The sequence below is a fragment of the Penicillium argentinense genome (genome assembly GCF_028826775.1).
Source record: "Penicillium argentinense strain IBT 30761 chromosome Unknown utg000009l_segment0_segment0, whole genome shotgun sequence".
Classification (NCBI taxonomy): Eukaryota; Fungi; Ascomycota; class Eurotiomycetes; order Eurotiales; family Aspergillaceae; genus Penicillium; species Penicillium argentinense.
In genome coordinates this window covers 2,238,721-2,254,079 of record NW_026622668.1, presented here as the reverse complement: position 1 = coordinate 2,254,079, position 15,359 = coordinate 2,238,721, and the positions used below count along the sequence as shown (strand labels likewise).

The 15,359-nt window shown below is 50.6% G+C and overlaps 3 protein-coding genes across 3 annotated transcripts; 1 reads left to right on the top strand and 2 right to left on the bottom strand.

The window, feature by feature from the left end:
• Window positions 1–141: 141 nt before the first annotated feature.
• Window positions 142–7,197, top strand: N7532_008431 (uncharacterized protein; the record flags this gene model as incomplete). Its single annotated transcript, XM_056620923.1, has 1 exon — window positions 142–7,197. One exon carries the CDS (start codon window positions 142–144, stop codon window positions 7,195–7,197), a length of 7,056 nt encoding a protein of 2,351 aa, XP_056471729.1.
• A 522-nt stretch (window positions 7,198–7,719) lies between these two features.
• Window positions 7,720–8,952, bottom strand: N7532_008430 (DUF4050 domain-containing protein; the record flags this gene model as incomplete). Its single annotated transcript, XM_056620922.1, has 1 exon — window positions 7,720–8,952. One exon carries the CDS (start codon window positions 8,950–8,952, stop codon window positions 7,720–7,722), a length of 1,233 nt encoding a protein of 410 aa, XP_056471728.1.
• Window positions 8,953–12,031: 3,079 nt separating this feature from the next.
• On the bottom strand, window positions 12,032–14,932 carry N7532_008429 (ATP-binding protein; the record flags this gene model as incomplete). Its single annotated transcript, XM_056620921.1, has 1 exon — window positions 12,032–14,932. One exon carries the CDS (start codon window positions 14,930–14,932, stop codon window positions 12,032–12,034), a length of 2,901 nt encoding a protein of 966 aa, XP_056471727.1.
• Between the last annotated feature and the right edge of the window lie 427 nt (window positions 14,933–15,359).

Sequence of the window (15,359 nt, the reverse complement as noted above, 5' to 3'; positions counted from 1 at the left end):
CCGTCTGACCTGGTCGACGCGTCCACCATCGCATCAAGCTTGATTCTGAGGCATGCAGCGGATTTGCTCGTGGACCTCACCTCCCCAGAATTATAAAACGACTCGATGGTTCTCTAGAGCAATGGGCGAAGCCCACCAAGGATGTCAATCGAACCATGGCGGAAACGAGGGTTTGTCCCAGATTCGGACGAAGACGACGACTTCGACTCCCTGAATACGAATAAAGAAAATGTCGACACGACTGGCGATGACCCCGATCTCGAATATATCCCAATTTCGCCGTCAAATGTGAAACCCTCAGCCGAGGACTCCGAAGATCCCACCGAGGCGCAGCAACGAGAAAACGCGGAAGGCGGATTGACAACACCTTCGGAGAACAAAAGGATACAGGAAGATGTCGAAGTGGATAGTGCAGGAGAGAAATTGGCTGCGACTCACGTGGTTGAGGAGTTGAAATTAATCGATACTGTTCCGGAATCCGGAGTAACTTCCAGCGAAGCAAAGGGTTCGCCAGGAACACCTGCTCTTGGGAAATGGACTCCGAGACCTCGACGTTCGACCAGGAAATATGGAAGAAGCTCCTCGGCCAAGAAAACGGATGATCTCGCACAAGGTCCACCGAGATCCCCATTGGCACAAAATATATGGGACATTTCAAGTTCACCGGCACGACAGGCCAGATCCTCACAAAGGCCACAAAACAATGCCTCCACGCCGAAACATACACCCTCAGTCACAAATCGGAAATATAGAGTACCATCACGAGATTCTTCGCCTGATGAGTTAATGGTACTCGTGCCATCACCCCGGAGGCCGTTGGAAAGTACTGCCAATGATGATAGTACAGTCCAGCCTCCACCAAACGAAGCAAGCTCTGACGATGGGTCTTCACTCTCTCCAGCTCTGTCAAACTTGCCCTCGCCTTCTCCAGAGCTTTCTCCGGAGCCTCTGGAGCACGGAAAACATGAAACCCCGAGAAAAAATGCTGGATCAAAAACGTCGGAAGATTTGCCTGCTCGTGTTTTACTGGATCTCGAAGCCCCCGAGGAGTTTCTCACGCAATCCTCCCAACAAGAACCACCCCAGGAGGAAATTCCACCACAAGAAATGGAGCTACGAGATGCTTCTCAACATGAAGTTCAAAAAATCCCTCAGCAGCAACCTGTTCAACGACCCATGAGGTCTCTTCGCACCCATAGACCCGAGCAGATGAATCCTTACACTTATGAATCTGCCAAATACACTAGGCTCATGCGCGCTGCGGGTATTCGACCAGTTCGGGTGCCTACTGAAGGCCCAAGACACCGTCCAGCTGAAACCACCGATGAAAGCCAGGAGCAGGATGTCTTTGACCCTCACGCAATTCGTTCAAGTCCTCCTGCAGAAGAATATCTGCCACCATCAAGACCCGAACGAAGGAATGAAAGAGGAACGATTAGGCGCGAAGCGCAAGACATTGACCACCAAACTTCTACAATTCGACGAAAGCAATCGACGAAACGGAGAAAAAAGGCTCGCTCTGGAGCTTGGCATGATGGGACATACCTTGTCAGCAACATGGATCGACCTCAAGTTATCACAAATCCCACACATCCTGCCAGCGTCTTCGACTTATCCGTGTTTGATTTTCCGTCTAGCCCTCCACCTTCAGGAAGTGTATCATCAGTATCGAAAACTCCACGTGCTTTCGAGGGCTTTCAACCGCCTCCTGGCCTCACTCCACCACCTACTACAGGCACAGCTGTTGATTCCAAAATCGTAACACCAGGTGCCGACGAGATCATTCATGATGAAGACCCGGGCTCGGCTGCTGGATCAGATGAGGAGACAAGCTCTAACTCATCTAGTAATGAGCTAGAGACTGCCGAGGAGCGCGAGATTCGAAGGATTCAAAGACAGACTCGAGGTGTTCTGCCCGCATCTTGGGTTAGAATTGAAGCACAACAGCGGTTGCAACAGCAGAAAGCATCCCAATCAAACCGTCATGCTCATCCTCAGCGACCAGATGCCAAAGGTGTTGCCAGAAAAATTGTACGAAAGGGTGGCCAGCCCGGAAGGTCAAGCCTGATGGACTTCGGAGACGATGATGACAGTGATGGCGGCAGCCAAAGTACGGGGACTCCTCAACCTGAGAAAGAAGCCATCGAAGGAACGAGAAGCAACGAAGAAACAGTGACCAGGATACCGGAGTTTGACTCTGCATTTGATGATGACCAAGACGCAGACATCTTTGAGGACAACCGCATCGACCGCATGTTTGCGCCGGCATCTCGCACTGCGGGATCTCGTGAGAAAGGAAAAGGCCTAAAGCGCCCGCATTCCAAAGAAAGTGTGAATGCCAAGGAGAGAAAGCTGAAGAAGGCTCGCCTGCAACGACAAACGAGAATCACAGACGCTGGTTACGGTAGTCGCCGAGCAAAGCAGTCTTCAAAACACGCAACACCGCGGCTGGGAATCTTAGATGCCCCTGATGTTGCTACACGATCTCGCAAAGAACAACCCCAGTTTTTAAGAGTTGCAGCAAGGAGAGCGCGCTCGCGTCGAGATGGAGGAAGACGGAGCCCGACTCGGAAGTTCCTGCAGCTAGCCTCAAAATCGGACACAGTCGATGCGAATAAGTCTTTACAGCAATGGAGGCGAGGGGCGATTCCGCAAAGCAACACTCGTCGTTCCCAACCTCAACATCAATCTCGCAAGCCTCATTCCATCGCAGGTCTATCAAGCACTCGCAAACGTAGTGCACTGTCGTATCATCCTCGAATCACGAGCCAGTTCCCCATCGCAGAGCCAGATGATGGTTTTAGTCTCAATGGCTATCCTGTCCAGGATCAATCCCCGGGCGAAGGCGCTCCTGCTCGTGCGGAGGCGTCTGCTAGAAGTATAGAGACACCACGATCGACTCAAGCCAAGAAACAAGGCCATCAATGGATAGTTCAAAGGAATGCTGCGATATCATCTTTACAGCGAAACAATGTCCGCCCTGCCTTGGGAAGTTTGACGGAGTCCAGCGCAAGTCAGCCAGCATCTCGGGCAATGTTCCGGCAGAAACTCACTCTCCTTAACCGAGATTATCGACACAAACAATCATCTCGAACCTTCAAGCCCAGTCTGACACTCGATCGATTCCTTTCAGATACTGGACCAGCAGGACCGTCGACCAAATCTCATCCACAAGACACTGTCACTACCTCGGTGACGACAGATCCAAAAACCACGCTAGATCCTCAACTACAGCCAGCAAAGCAACATCAGTCTCGTCCTCGTCTGAGAAAGAAAACTCCAAATCGCATCGATCTGAATCTGGATGATTTTGTACAGGATCAAGAACCAGTGATACCAATATCTGATGAGTCGGATGTTCCCACCTCGGCTAATCACGGTCCTTCCCGCCCTTCAACTTTCACCGTTGGCGGACTGTTCAATTGGCAGCGTTCCTACTCGATAGACTTCGGAATATCACATTTGGGCGACGGTACTTACTTCCATGAATCAACATTCATAGGAAGCGGAGAATTTTTGCGTTCACTACACGTTCTGAAGCGGGACTTCGATCAGGATGTTGGGTTGTTTTCGATGCCTTTCAAGGACCACACCCTGCAATGGGGGCCTTGGAATGACAAAGTATCGTCAGAAATGGGCGCTGTCTTTGACATGATTATTGATGTCGTCGAATCAAGCTCTCTATCAGCGTCCGAAATAGGCCCCGTATCGCCGCTGACGCCCGCGTCACTCGCATACAGGTCGTTGATATCTTATGTTACTGAGAAGCTGTCATTCATGGACCCTGTCGATCGGACAGGCTTTCTTGGTCGAGCGATGGCGCTTGTCTACAAGCTCAGAGATCCCTTGGCTGCCTCTATTGCAAACAACAAAAACGACACCAAGAAGGACCTGTCCAGGCTCGCAAGTTACAACATGGTATTTTGCAATCAAATACGCCAGCTAGCGACCCACGACCTCGTCAATCCTTCGCTCGGGAATGAGGCGCTGTATCTAGCTAAACTTTCTGCCAAGGACGCCATCGACTTGGTCTTAAGCAAAGCAGGCAGAACTCAAATCCAAGGCCTCCTAGATGGCAATAAATCCCTGGCACAGCGTGAAGTGGGTATTCGGGAGGATTTTCCCTCAGCAGAAGCCTACGTTGTGACCGAGCAGCTTTTGCGCAGTTCAGAGGCATTTGATGAAATCTTCAGCGAGCTCAAAACCGAAACTTGCACAAAGACAATCGTCCACAATCAAAAAGACGTCAGAAGTCTCGAGACAGGGTGGCATGGCTTGTTTATGCTTCTTCCTTTTGACGAAATGGACGATCATGGTATTGCTCGTCTAAACTCACGCTTGAAGGCAGGGCATGATAATTGGAATCTTGTCAAAAAGCTACTCTCGCCAGCACTTGACAGTTACGGCATCAACTCTGCAACCCAACCAATCTCGTACAATGCCTACTGCCGCACGCTTTTTCAAAGGTGCCACCGTCTGATCAACTATTGGGGTTGGAGAGACTGCAAGCCTATACTCGATACTTTGTATGATTTCTTCGCTCAGAAGACACTCTACAACCTGAAACTCGAGGAAAGCAGTGGATCGCCTTCCTTTCTGGATGAGCTTGACCAAAACCCCTCGCTAGAGATTCGATCCGGGGAGCCTTCCTTTCACACATTGCTGAAAATAATCGCGAGTGGACTGCGCTTTCTTTCCCAGCGCTACGACAATAAGAAGATTCGAAACTTCGCCTGGCGTCTTCTTCCGAATCACGGCCGAATGTATCCGAAGGACGAGCCTTTGCGCCACGAAGACCTCGATGCACTGAGGAACCATCATGATCTTCTTTGTACCTTGTACTGGGTTGTTCCTAACGGCTACCGACCTCGGCTAGAGACCATCAAAGATCTCGTCAACCCAGCAACCTCCCATCGTGAAACATGCAGCATCAACCTCCGGTCGTGGACGAGACTTGTCCGATTTAAGTTGTCCACGAACGAGGAGGTGTCGGGTTTAGAGCCATTCGCCGACTGGCATAGCGACTTCGTGAACGAGCTTCGGAAACAGCACCAGCTTGCTCGTAATGAAATTGAAGCTCAGCGCAAAGACGGAGAATGGTATTCAGAGCAGCTCATTGAGAGCACAGTTTCTCAAAACCAGCGACAGATCGAGAGTTTATTGAGCATGGCACTTCGTGGTTTGCTTACTGCTGTGGAGCAGGCGCCTTCATTGGAACACGCACACCGGCTGATCTCGAAAACTCCTTTCGAGGCCCTGCTCTCGTTGTTCAACCCAAAAGTCTCCCGTGTGAATGTTGTCGTGTCCGAGGCCTTACAGATTATTGTGGCCTACACTCGGAAAGACACTGCTCTCTCTTCTGCTACGGAGTCATCTGCTCCTGTAGTCGCGCAACCTCCGGAGGACGACAGCCAAGAGTATGGAGACTGGGATGATATTGATGCTGTTATCGTTCAACAAACCATCCTCAGTCAAGGTGTCGAGCATGTGCAGTATGTACTCCATCCCATCATCTCTCGTTTCCTCTCCAATTGCTTTGGAGAGGATCACTGCCCTGACGATGCCATTCTCTCGAGTGCCGTGGACTGCTGGGCATCGGTTGCACAGGTGCTAGTCTGCCATGGCCTTAAGCGCTGGGACAACTACCTTGATCCTTTCGGCGATGAATCCTGGGCAAGGCTTCGAGAGACGGTTCAAACCCGAAAGTTCTCGCCCCAGTTTCTGGCCGTCTGCATCGAAAGGGACGCTCAAATCCTTTATGATTGTCGAATGCTCATCATGGGAATGTGGATGTCATCTTTGGTGGAGCGTTCTTCGATGCTGAAATTCCAGCACCGCCTGACGGAAGCCCTGCTCAATGGTAACCCAAAGGATCCCTTGCTTCAAAATCTTCCATTCTCGAAGGACAAGAAGCTTGGCCGATACAATCTCACGGTCGAGGAGCTTAACCAGCGGCGCATTTCGCTCATCTCGAGTATTCTGTCGAATATGCGTGAGCATGTTCTCTGCTTGGAAACATCAAGTAGTCGGGACTTTTCTGTTACGAAGCGGGGTTACTCAGAGTCTCTTGAGCAACTGATGACTGCGATGAAGAAGAATTATCGAGAGCTTGGTAATGGAGCTGTGGAGTCTGCCCGTGGTGCCTATGTCGACTTCGTCCATCGAATCATCCAATTCTTGCAAGAACTTACGAGCGACATTAGGCCAGTGGATTCCTTCTTTACAGACTCGGCGTTGTTCCCTTTACCATCTTCGGACCCTCGCTACATTGTGGCAAAACTCAAGCGCTACGAGCCCAAACTTTCGTCCAAAAGGGAGCTACAGACGTTGATTGTCTTCGTCCAAAGCATCACCGAAAGAGCGATTCTTGAGAGTCAACAGTCACACTTGGTCGAACAACTGCACACGGCCATGACGAACACTTACGAGGCTGGCAACCTCGACAAACCTACCCTTCGCACTGCTCTTCTTCGGTGCGTGTTCCCTGGGTATCTCGAACTTGCATTCAGTAGTCCCGCCGCCAGCCTGATAAGTCGACCTGTTGTCCAGGGCATTTCTCTTGTGTTAAAGGACTTGCTCTACAGTCTAGACACTACAGATCATGACTGTGTGTCCTCTATCATGGGTATCTTCGATGCAACTTTCCAGTCTTCATACCGTGCATTGCAACCACTTTCCAACCGACCAGCCAAACTACTAAATTCCACGACTCTAGCAATGCTGGTCGCTTTCATTGAGATGGTGTCCTCCTCGCTTGTGGTGGTGGATTACATTGACCGCATCACCGATTGTGCAGAGCAGATTGTCTCTTACATCAGATGGTTCCGAGACTTTGCTATTGCCGTGGATTCTCTTCTCTTCGACTGTAGCTCAACGACGGTGCCATTTGCAATCCCCGCTTTAGACCCTACCACGCAGCAGTCCTCGGGTACATCGTCTCAACTGCCGGCGGATCTTGTCGCGACACGAAACATCGCCTTTGAGGAACACCAATCGTGTCTCAAGAATTGGTCTTCCCATGGTGGTAGATTCTATTACACTCGCCCCGGTCACGAGTCCAAGGAAGTGATTGTTGAACCAGACTTCAAGTTCCTGATGGAGAATGAAACAGAAGCAAAGCGGGCCTTCAATGAGGTCGCAGAAAAGTTTGCAGATCAGGTCAGGCAACTGGGTTTCTTTCCAAATGAGTCAGAGTGATAATTGGTTCCAGTGGTCTGGAGCGCTCTTATTTCGATACTTCTTTTCCCTTGTCCTTCTCATGTTGTTTTTAATTATTGCATTCTTAGCATTGGCGCCCGGAGGCTATGTTAATGTCATGGCATTGGAAAAAGACAGCCACATAAGTGGAGTTCATATAAAAATGTGACCATGTATTTTTAGCGTTGAATAATAATTGAAAACAAAATGTCATGAAAATCATCAAGACCTGCTTGTTTTGATGTAGATGGAGTTCCCGGGTACTATTGCAAGATCATGCACGAAAAGCATTTCTGACAATGAGACCATCACATAGCTTCAGGGCTGTGGCCAGTGTACCCCCTCTCAGATGCCCGGGGGCCGTCAGGATTTAGATAAGATCGAATAAAGTTCAAGTCTTACCATAGAATAGAAAACGCCATATGCACCGCGCGCAAGGCGCAATATGAGCCGCAGTCGACGAGAATGCGGCGAGAAGATATCCATTAAAAGAACGCCTTTCACGCCTCCCTTAAATCAGCATTAAATGGCCGGGCCGCTGTTACCAGTGGCAGATCCGTTTCCAACTCCGACATCATGGCTGCTGGATCCACGTCGGTGGAATGGATTGTGAAACACCTTACGCATGGCGTTCGTAATGCTATTCTTTCGTCGTGAGCTCGGTCCGTCATTTGCTCCATCCCCTGTTGCGCTTTTCGGGACGGAGGCGTCGTCTGCGAGAACGATCGAAGTAACGGCTGGCTTCGGTGGCCATTGACCATCTGCTTTCCAGCCTTGGACCATAGCCTTGGTCAAATCCGCAAGATTTATGGGGATGGTAGGGGTCAGGCCTTGCACGACTACTTTCGAGTAGATGGACGGGTAAATGGACGGGTTGATCGTTGCGCGAACCAAGTTCGAAGGCGAGATTAATGGAGGGGCGACCGGAATGAGCAGCTCCTCGAGATCTTCCTCGTCGTCTTCTTCCTCGCTATCACCATCATCTATTGCCGAAAAGCTTGAGAGGTCTGGGCCGGACACTTGCTGATCCGGTTCGGTGATGTTGGTTTCAGTCGAGCCTTTGCGCTTGGCCTCCTCGTCTGGGGCGGTTGACTGTTCTTCTTCCTGATCCTGCTTATGCTGCTGCTGCTGCTGCTGCTCCTCGATCTTCTCTCGCTCCGTAATAGAAAGAGTCGTATCAACTTTACTGGCCAGAACCGACTCATCGCCAGCGTTGCCACTAACCTGGGTGTCAGAGGGCGGGGAAGCCCCCGCAGTTCCGTCCTCCGCCGGAGGAGCTGCATCTGCAGTAGATTGGTCCCCAGATGAACTCGGTGCACCACCCAGCTTGCGCTTTTGCTCCTTGGCGCGGATTTGCCGCCGTGTCCGAGCCCCAGACCACGCATTTCGTTGTGCGATCCACATCCGCAACCCCTCATTCCACGCCATCTCTTCTTCCATCTGTCGGCGGCGACGGCGGCGCTGGTCGACGACCGGGTCGCTCCCATTTTTCATAGCACCTGGAGAAGATTCGTCATCAGATTGATCTGAGGATTGAGGTTCGAGTTCTGAGCCGGAGCTGTCGAACTCGCGGCAGCGCCATTCGGTGACTTCGCGACCCCGCGAGAGGGCGCCGGTTGAGGCAGATGAAGAGGACGAAGAAGGACGCGTGCCGTCCGGGTTTGCGGAAGGATCGAATTCCCAGTCGTTCCGAAGGACTCCGCGGAGAAAGAGTTTCGCCTCACGAACAGCTGCGTCGCGATTCTCGGCGGACATGGTTTTGCCGGTGGGATTGCGAAGCGAGGATTTGTGATCTGAGTAGATTCCGTGAGTTTCGCCGTGTGAAGATTGGGCAAAGGAGGGGAGGCGCCTGATGGATCTGATCTCCAGAGCTCGATCGCGCCCGGGCCCTGCAATGTGCGCTCCCGCCTGAATTGCAAGAGAAGAAAAGAGCTGTCGAGTGGGCGGGTGGAGACGGATCCGATGACATCGGGGGCACGTGCTCTCGCGGCCTGGGGCGCCGATGGCGAGGTGTACACCTGAACGGCACAGCAAACAAGTGGCCGTTCCTATGCTTGCTCTGACTATTGACTGTGATACCGACGATCTCTAGCCATTCCCTGAGAGACTTGTGTGGGTCTGGAAATATTGACTGTTGTCGCTGGGCGATATAGAGTTACAAGGTTCAGCCCTATCGATGCGTCCAGTCGAAACCGCGATCGCACCAATCTGAAGCCTACAAGCGTACCACGATTGCTATCCACCAAACCCAAGGCTTCTCCCATAATATAAACTTGCCTAGGTGTCATCGATCATTTTAGCCGTGACGGCACTGTATATCCCTCAAGGATTCTTCTAACTCCCTAGGTACTCTAGGGGATGGTATACTCCAGGCATCAGCCCGACCCTTGCCTTATTTGTTGCATGGGTATACTATATGTGATACTGCTGTCTTGGTTGCCCGTAAAGTTACACCATTGACAATTACTTGCGCAGATGACCTTGAATGGTGCCATACCTGGGTGTTTGACATGCCTCTGCATTGGTCCGAACACTTAGTTTCGGCCTACCAAACAATCTGTCGATTCCAAGGTTGCATATCTTCCATGTCCAGAAGAATACTTAGCAATGGTGCTTGGAATTAGTGATTGCACCTGGTGATGGGGAGAGACATTCTTCGAAAGTTTTGCGTGCCACATCAGGGTGCCCAGCCGCTTAACATAACTATTAAGGCCATTGCCAAAGTACGTCATTAGTGTATCGGTCCAGTTCTTGCTATTTGAAACCTCATTCGAGGAGGGCTAACTTAAAGACTCTATTTAGCCCCCACTAATCACTATTCACGACGGCCCGCCAGGGCGCCATATAGCGCTAAATCAGACAGGAGGTACCGCACTGAAGACTTGGCTGGAGGAGCACATGATAGTCTAATTCGCTGCTTGGAATGCACAGTGCATCAAAAGTTACATACTAAGTGATACAGTACAGGACATGATGCAGATAGAGGTGATCATGATGCTTCAAATCGAGTCCAAGATTATAATACCAGCATCTTAAGCTACCTGAAGTATACCTCTCACATGAATAGACTGAATTATCACATACTGAAGCGGACTTTCACAATAATAAAACAATCCACCATAGTAAATATGATAATATAGTATATATGGAGCTCGGTGGAGTAAAAGAGGACTCTTTGGAGTTTGGGGGTCATTTCCGTCTGAGCTCAACCGCTGCCCTACGCCGCTAGGTCGGCATTGCTTTGTTTCTTGAATTCTCGTTCACTCGAAAATTGGAAAGGAAAGGGAAGAAAGTGTCCTATCAATACCTATAGCATCGTACAAATTTACCTTGACTATATGGTGATTGTATCTTGAGACTCAGCAGTTTGACCCAAATCAAGACTATTGTTGATAGCCACGCCACATTTTGTCGTAAGCTCTTGATAGGTTCAACCTCAACCTCCCCATGTCCACCCCCAACATTAACCTCGTACTCAATATCCACATCATGATAACATGATTATTGCCCTTTCTGAAGAATATCTGAGACATTCTACGGGATATATCTTCCAAAGACTCTTACTCGATGTTTGAGTCGATCTCGACCTTCTTTGTCGATGGGCTTGTTACCTTGGCAAACATAATGCCTCATAGGCACGGACTTCCATCTACAAGGAAACCTACAAGTTCGCCTCTCTGTTCTGCTAATTTTGACTTGATCCTCTTATCCTCATCACCTCGTTCCTCGTCATAACTTAAGCTTGAGTTGACTAAGATAAAGCACTTCTTCTCTCTTCTCTTATCTTTATAAGCTTCCTTTCTGCCTTCGCGGTGGCTGAGCTCGGTAATGTTGTGCTCTACGACACGGCTGGTTGTGCGGGATCTGAGCTCTGAGCTCCGGACTGGCGACGTTGACTGCGATCTGATTTCGCCCTCCAATGACGAAATCAACAAAGCCCAATCCTTCAAGTACGAGGGCTACTTCTCCTGGTGGCCAAGAACCACCTGCTCAACGACCATACTTGCGGCTACTGCAGCAACTACCATGAAGACCACACTGGTGGTGGTTGCCAGGATATCAACACTGGCTGGCCTTTGAACGAGGGTCGTATTGTGCCGGAGTCTAATGGCCCAGCAATATTCCTTGCAGGAACTACTTGATCAACTGCCCGTTCCCTGTTCCACTTGGCAATGGACTTGAGATTCAGGAGTAATTGGCTTTCCACCGAAACTCGGCTTGCAAGTCTGAGAGGAAATGACTAGTGCTTGGAATATGCTGGTCGATGAATTGTCTGAATTATGTGATCCGTTTATGTGCCTGTACCTAAAATTCCAAAGAGTCAAGACACAACATTCTTCAATGTGATTCATATTAGTATCTTCAAAAGCCCCAGTGGGAAAATTTGCGAATGAATACTTTTGAGCCAACGCTGGCTTGGGTTTCACCTGCGCCAAAAGTCCGGAAAACCCATCGTGGCACCGTCGAAAGGAGGAAAGGATGAAAACATACCTGGAATTGGCTTCAGTAAAGTAGCTACTATTGAAGTTCAAAAGAAAAGCCATAATCTGACATATCACGATCCAGAAGCCGGAATAAGTATTATGGGTCGACCTGCGCGAGACGAGGTACTGGTGGATCGTCGTCTTCATATTTATTTGGCAACTCAGGAATTAAGTTATCTACTAGTAGTATCACGCGCGAGGAGCGATGGCCACGACCGTGTAAAATGGAAGGTATGTTCGCTGAAGTTATTGGTACATGTCTATCGTGTCGCTAATGGGATAATGTTACAAGTGGAAGAGATCATCACATAATCTGACGGCTGTCCTTCAGAGGGTCAGGTTGGAGTTTATCATGTACGGACACGCGCCGCGTCCTCCCGACTCCCCTCACTGCCTGCGGGTATAAAGCCCCATCCGCTGCTCTTCTTTCGTTGGGCTTTCCGATCTCCATACTGCTCGTCAAACTTGCGAATGGCCGATAGCGAGGACATATCTTCGTTGATTGAAGCACTGATCTCCTCCATCCCAAGCTCGAAATGGGCACGGGTGAGTGTTCGACGTTCGGGGTATTGATAGGGTTCGTTGCCGTTCACGTTGTTATGTTCCGCCGCCGTCCTGTTCTCTTCACGCACGCAAGCCAATGCAGCGGCGACAGAAAGGTTCTTCAAATCTGAGCCGGAGTAGAGAGGCGTGCGATGAGCCAAGTCAGCCAAGTCGACAGAGGAGTCAAGTTGTTCATCCTTGAGGTGGATCTTCAGGATGGCATGGCGATCTTGCTCAGTTGGAAGATCCACAAGCAACCTGCGGGGGAGACGGCGCAGAACCGCATCGTCCAGATCGAAGGGCCGGTTGGTGGCAACCATGATGAAGGCCGACATGTCATTCATACCATCCCACTCACGCAAGAATTGGTTGATGAGTTCGCGGTGCGACGTGCGACTGCTGGCTCCAGTGCGCGAGCAGAAAATGGCATCCGCTTCGTCAATGAACACCACACACGGGCTTAATTTCTTTGCCAAAGTGAAAATTGCCTTGACGTTCTTTTCACCCTCGCCAACATACATGTCGTAGACTTCCGATCCACTCACTTCAAGCACTGTCGCTCCGCTTTCGCGTGCAACAGCTTTGGCAAGCAGAGTCTTTCCAGTACCCGGTGGTCCGTAGAGCAAGAGGCCTGGGATCTTGTCTGTCGCTAGCACACCGTAAGTGAAGGCCTCTGGACGAATAAGTGACAGTGAAGTCAAGGTCTTGAGAGCATCCACAGTCTCGGGCATGACATGTACGTCGGCAAAAGTTGTTCGAATGCTCTGGGCATCAACGACTCCGTTCAGGAGCTTTTTCTCGTGGGCTGTACATGTCTGGCGCAAGGACTTGAGAAGTTGCTCTCTGCTCTGGCCACCGCTAGACTCCGAAGATTTGGGCGCCTTTTCTTGCAACCAATCACTGGTAACTCGGTCGCCACCATCCATGAGCTCAATGCCACGTCTGATGTGTTCGAAGCTGAACGGCTCATCTGGCTCTGCGCTCCCAAGGGCGAGAGTCGAAACCCAGTGGACTTGGTTGTAGGACCAAAATCGTTCTCGAAAGCCAGATTTCTTGATTGTCGATGGGTCGAGCGGCCAATCACGGCTTCCAAAGATGTCGTCGTTGACAATCGAGGAAGAGTCATTCAATCGATACCGCAGCATAGTTTGAAGATGACGGATATTGATATCCATCGTCCGCTTTTGATGATCTTCAGCAAAGATTTTGTCCACGGCCTTGACATCCATAGAGGGTGTAATGACCAAGGTTTTGGAAAATTGATCGTCAAAGACATTTTGTAAAATCTTGGGGCCATCCCGTGAGTTGGTATGCTGAAGCTCTTGGGATGTACTTCCGATGAGCAGAATCTTTGAACCGGCTCGTCTGCGCTCTTGAATGACTTTCTGCAGCAGGTGAATGACCCTAGAGCCCTCCCTGGAGCTTTGGATTTCACGATAATCCTGGATATGAATTATGGTGTCACGCAAGAGAGGCTTCTCGATAACAGACTCAGGCACCTTTGGTGATTCGTTCTCCGGGTCGACCTTCCTAGGGCCAGGATGACCAGTCCCGCTAGCGGAATGGAGAATTTCGTTCAAAAGACCAGTCCAGCGCTGTTCCATGCGCTGTCCTGCCCCTCGCGAGGTACCGGGCTCGTTATCTGGCTGACCATTGATCGAAGCCACCAACGACTTCAAGCCAAGCCAATTCGGAATAGGCACATCTCCTGGCTCTCTACTAGCCTCGATGGTGATGAAGCGAGGAGTGCTGATCTCGGCGCGGGCTCCAGGATGCGTACCGGCTATCTCAGGAATATCTTCATCAGCATCTCCCTCGCCCTCACCAGATTCTGCAAAAGCAGCCATGACTGCAGGGCGGTGGACTTCGTAGCCTAGCGAGCGGATGGCTGACGTGGCGCCTGATTCAGCAAGGTCGTTCTCACTGAACAGCTGAGCGATATCTTGCGCGTTGAGCGTGATCAAATCCGCATGAATATCATGAGCCAATCGCTTCACAATGGCATCCAAGAAGAGAATGCCATCATGGCCTGGATACTGTAGAACGAGGTGCGACTTTTTTGCCGGCGGTTCTTTGGCATATTGCGGTGGTGGCAATTGCAAGCCTGCTTTGGCCGAAGCGCGCAGTTCCTCCCACAAAGCCTCTGCAACAATATAGCGATTCTCTGGTTTCGAGGGCGTGGCTGGGGCCGAAGGATCCTCTCCTCCCCCACCACCACCAAAAGTCTGATCATCCACCACACTTTTTTCACTGTCGGGGCTTGCTCCCGACTTTGTGATCTCGACTTGGCATTGCGATTGTACGAGGACGTCGGGTTGGGGACCGTAGGTCGTCACATTTCCCTGGAACCATGCAGGAATGCTTGCAGTTTGGGAAGACTCGTGCTGCTGCTGCTCTGATTGCCTGTTCCTCATAGCTCTGCGAACAGCAGATCCGTACGGCCTGGGTACAGGCCGGCCGGTTGTCTTCTCGGATTTAGCAATTGGCGACGAGCCATGATTCGTGGCATTTTCAAGGTAAGAAGAATCGCGACCGTCCACTATATCACTCGGGGTTGGTGTTGGTCCATCGGAAGATGGCGAGGACAGCCATTGCCGTGACAGGTGGAACCGTCGTGCAGACACAGGCGCGGGAAAGCGGCGACGAGCAATAAGCCGACAAGGACGTACGACAGGCAGCCGCCGGGCCTGCTGCATTGACTGATACATCCAGGGCACGATTAGCCACTGGAATCTCGGGGATGTCGCGAAGGGCAAATTGCTGCGTTAGTCATGAAAGATGCGTCGGCTGTCAGACGCTTGGCCTCCGCGGGAGTGATAATTGATCACGTGCTCCATATGTCCGAACGCTGGTTTGGTTTCTCACATCGAGCAGAACTTGATTGTAATCTAGTGGTAGGTGAATATTGAAATGACCTGCTCGTACCGGTGAAACTTTTTCATTGTTTCTGGATTCATGCCCGATCGCCTACTCAGTCATCTATACAATGAAAGATCTATTTCTGACCTTTTAAACATGCCTAAGATCGAAAACTCGGCTTGGGAGGGGGGGGGGGGGGGGGTGGGCAGGCAGTCATGACACTGAAAGGAAATATACTGAAAAGAAGTGCACTTTTGTTAGGGATAGAATCCACCA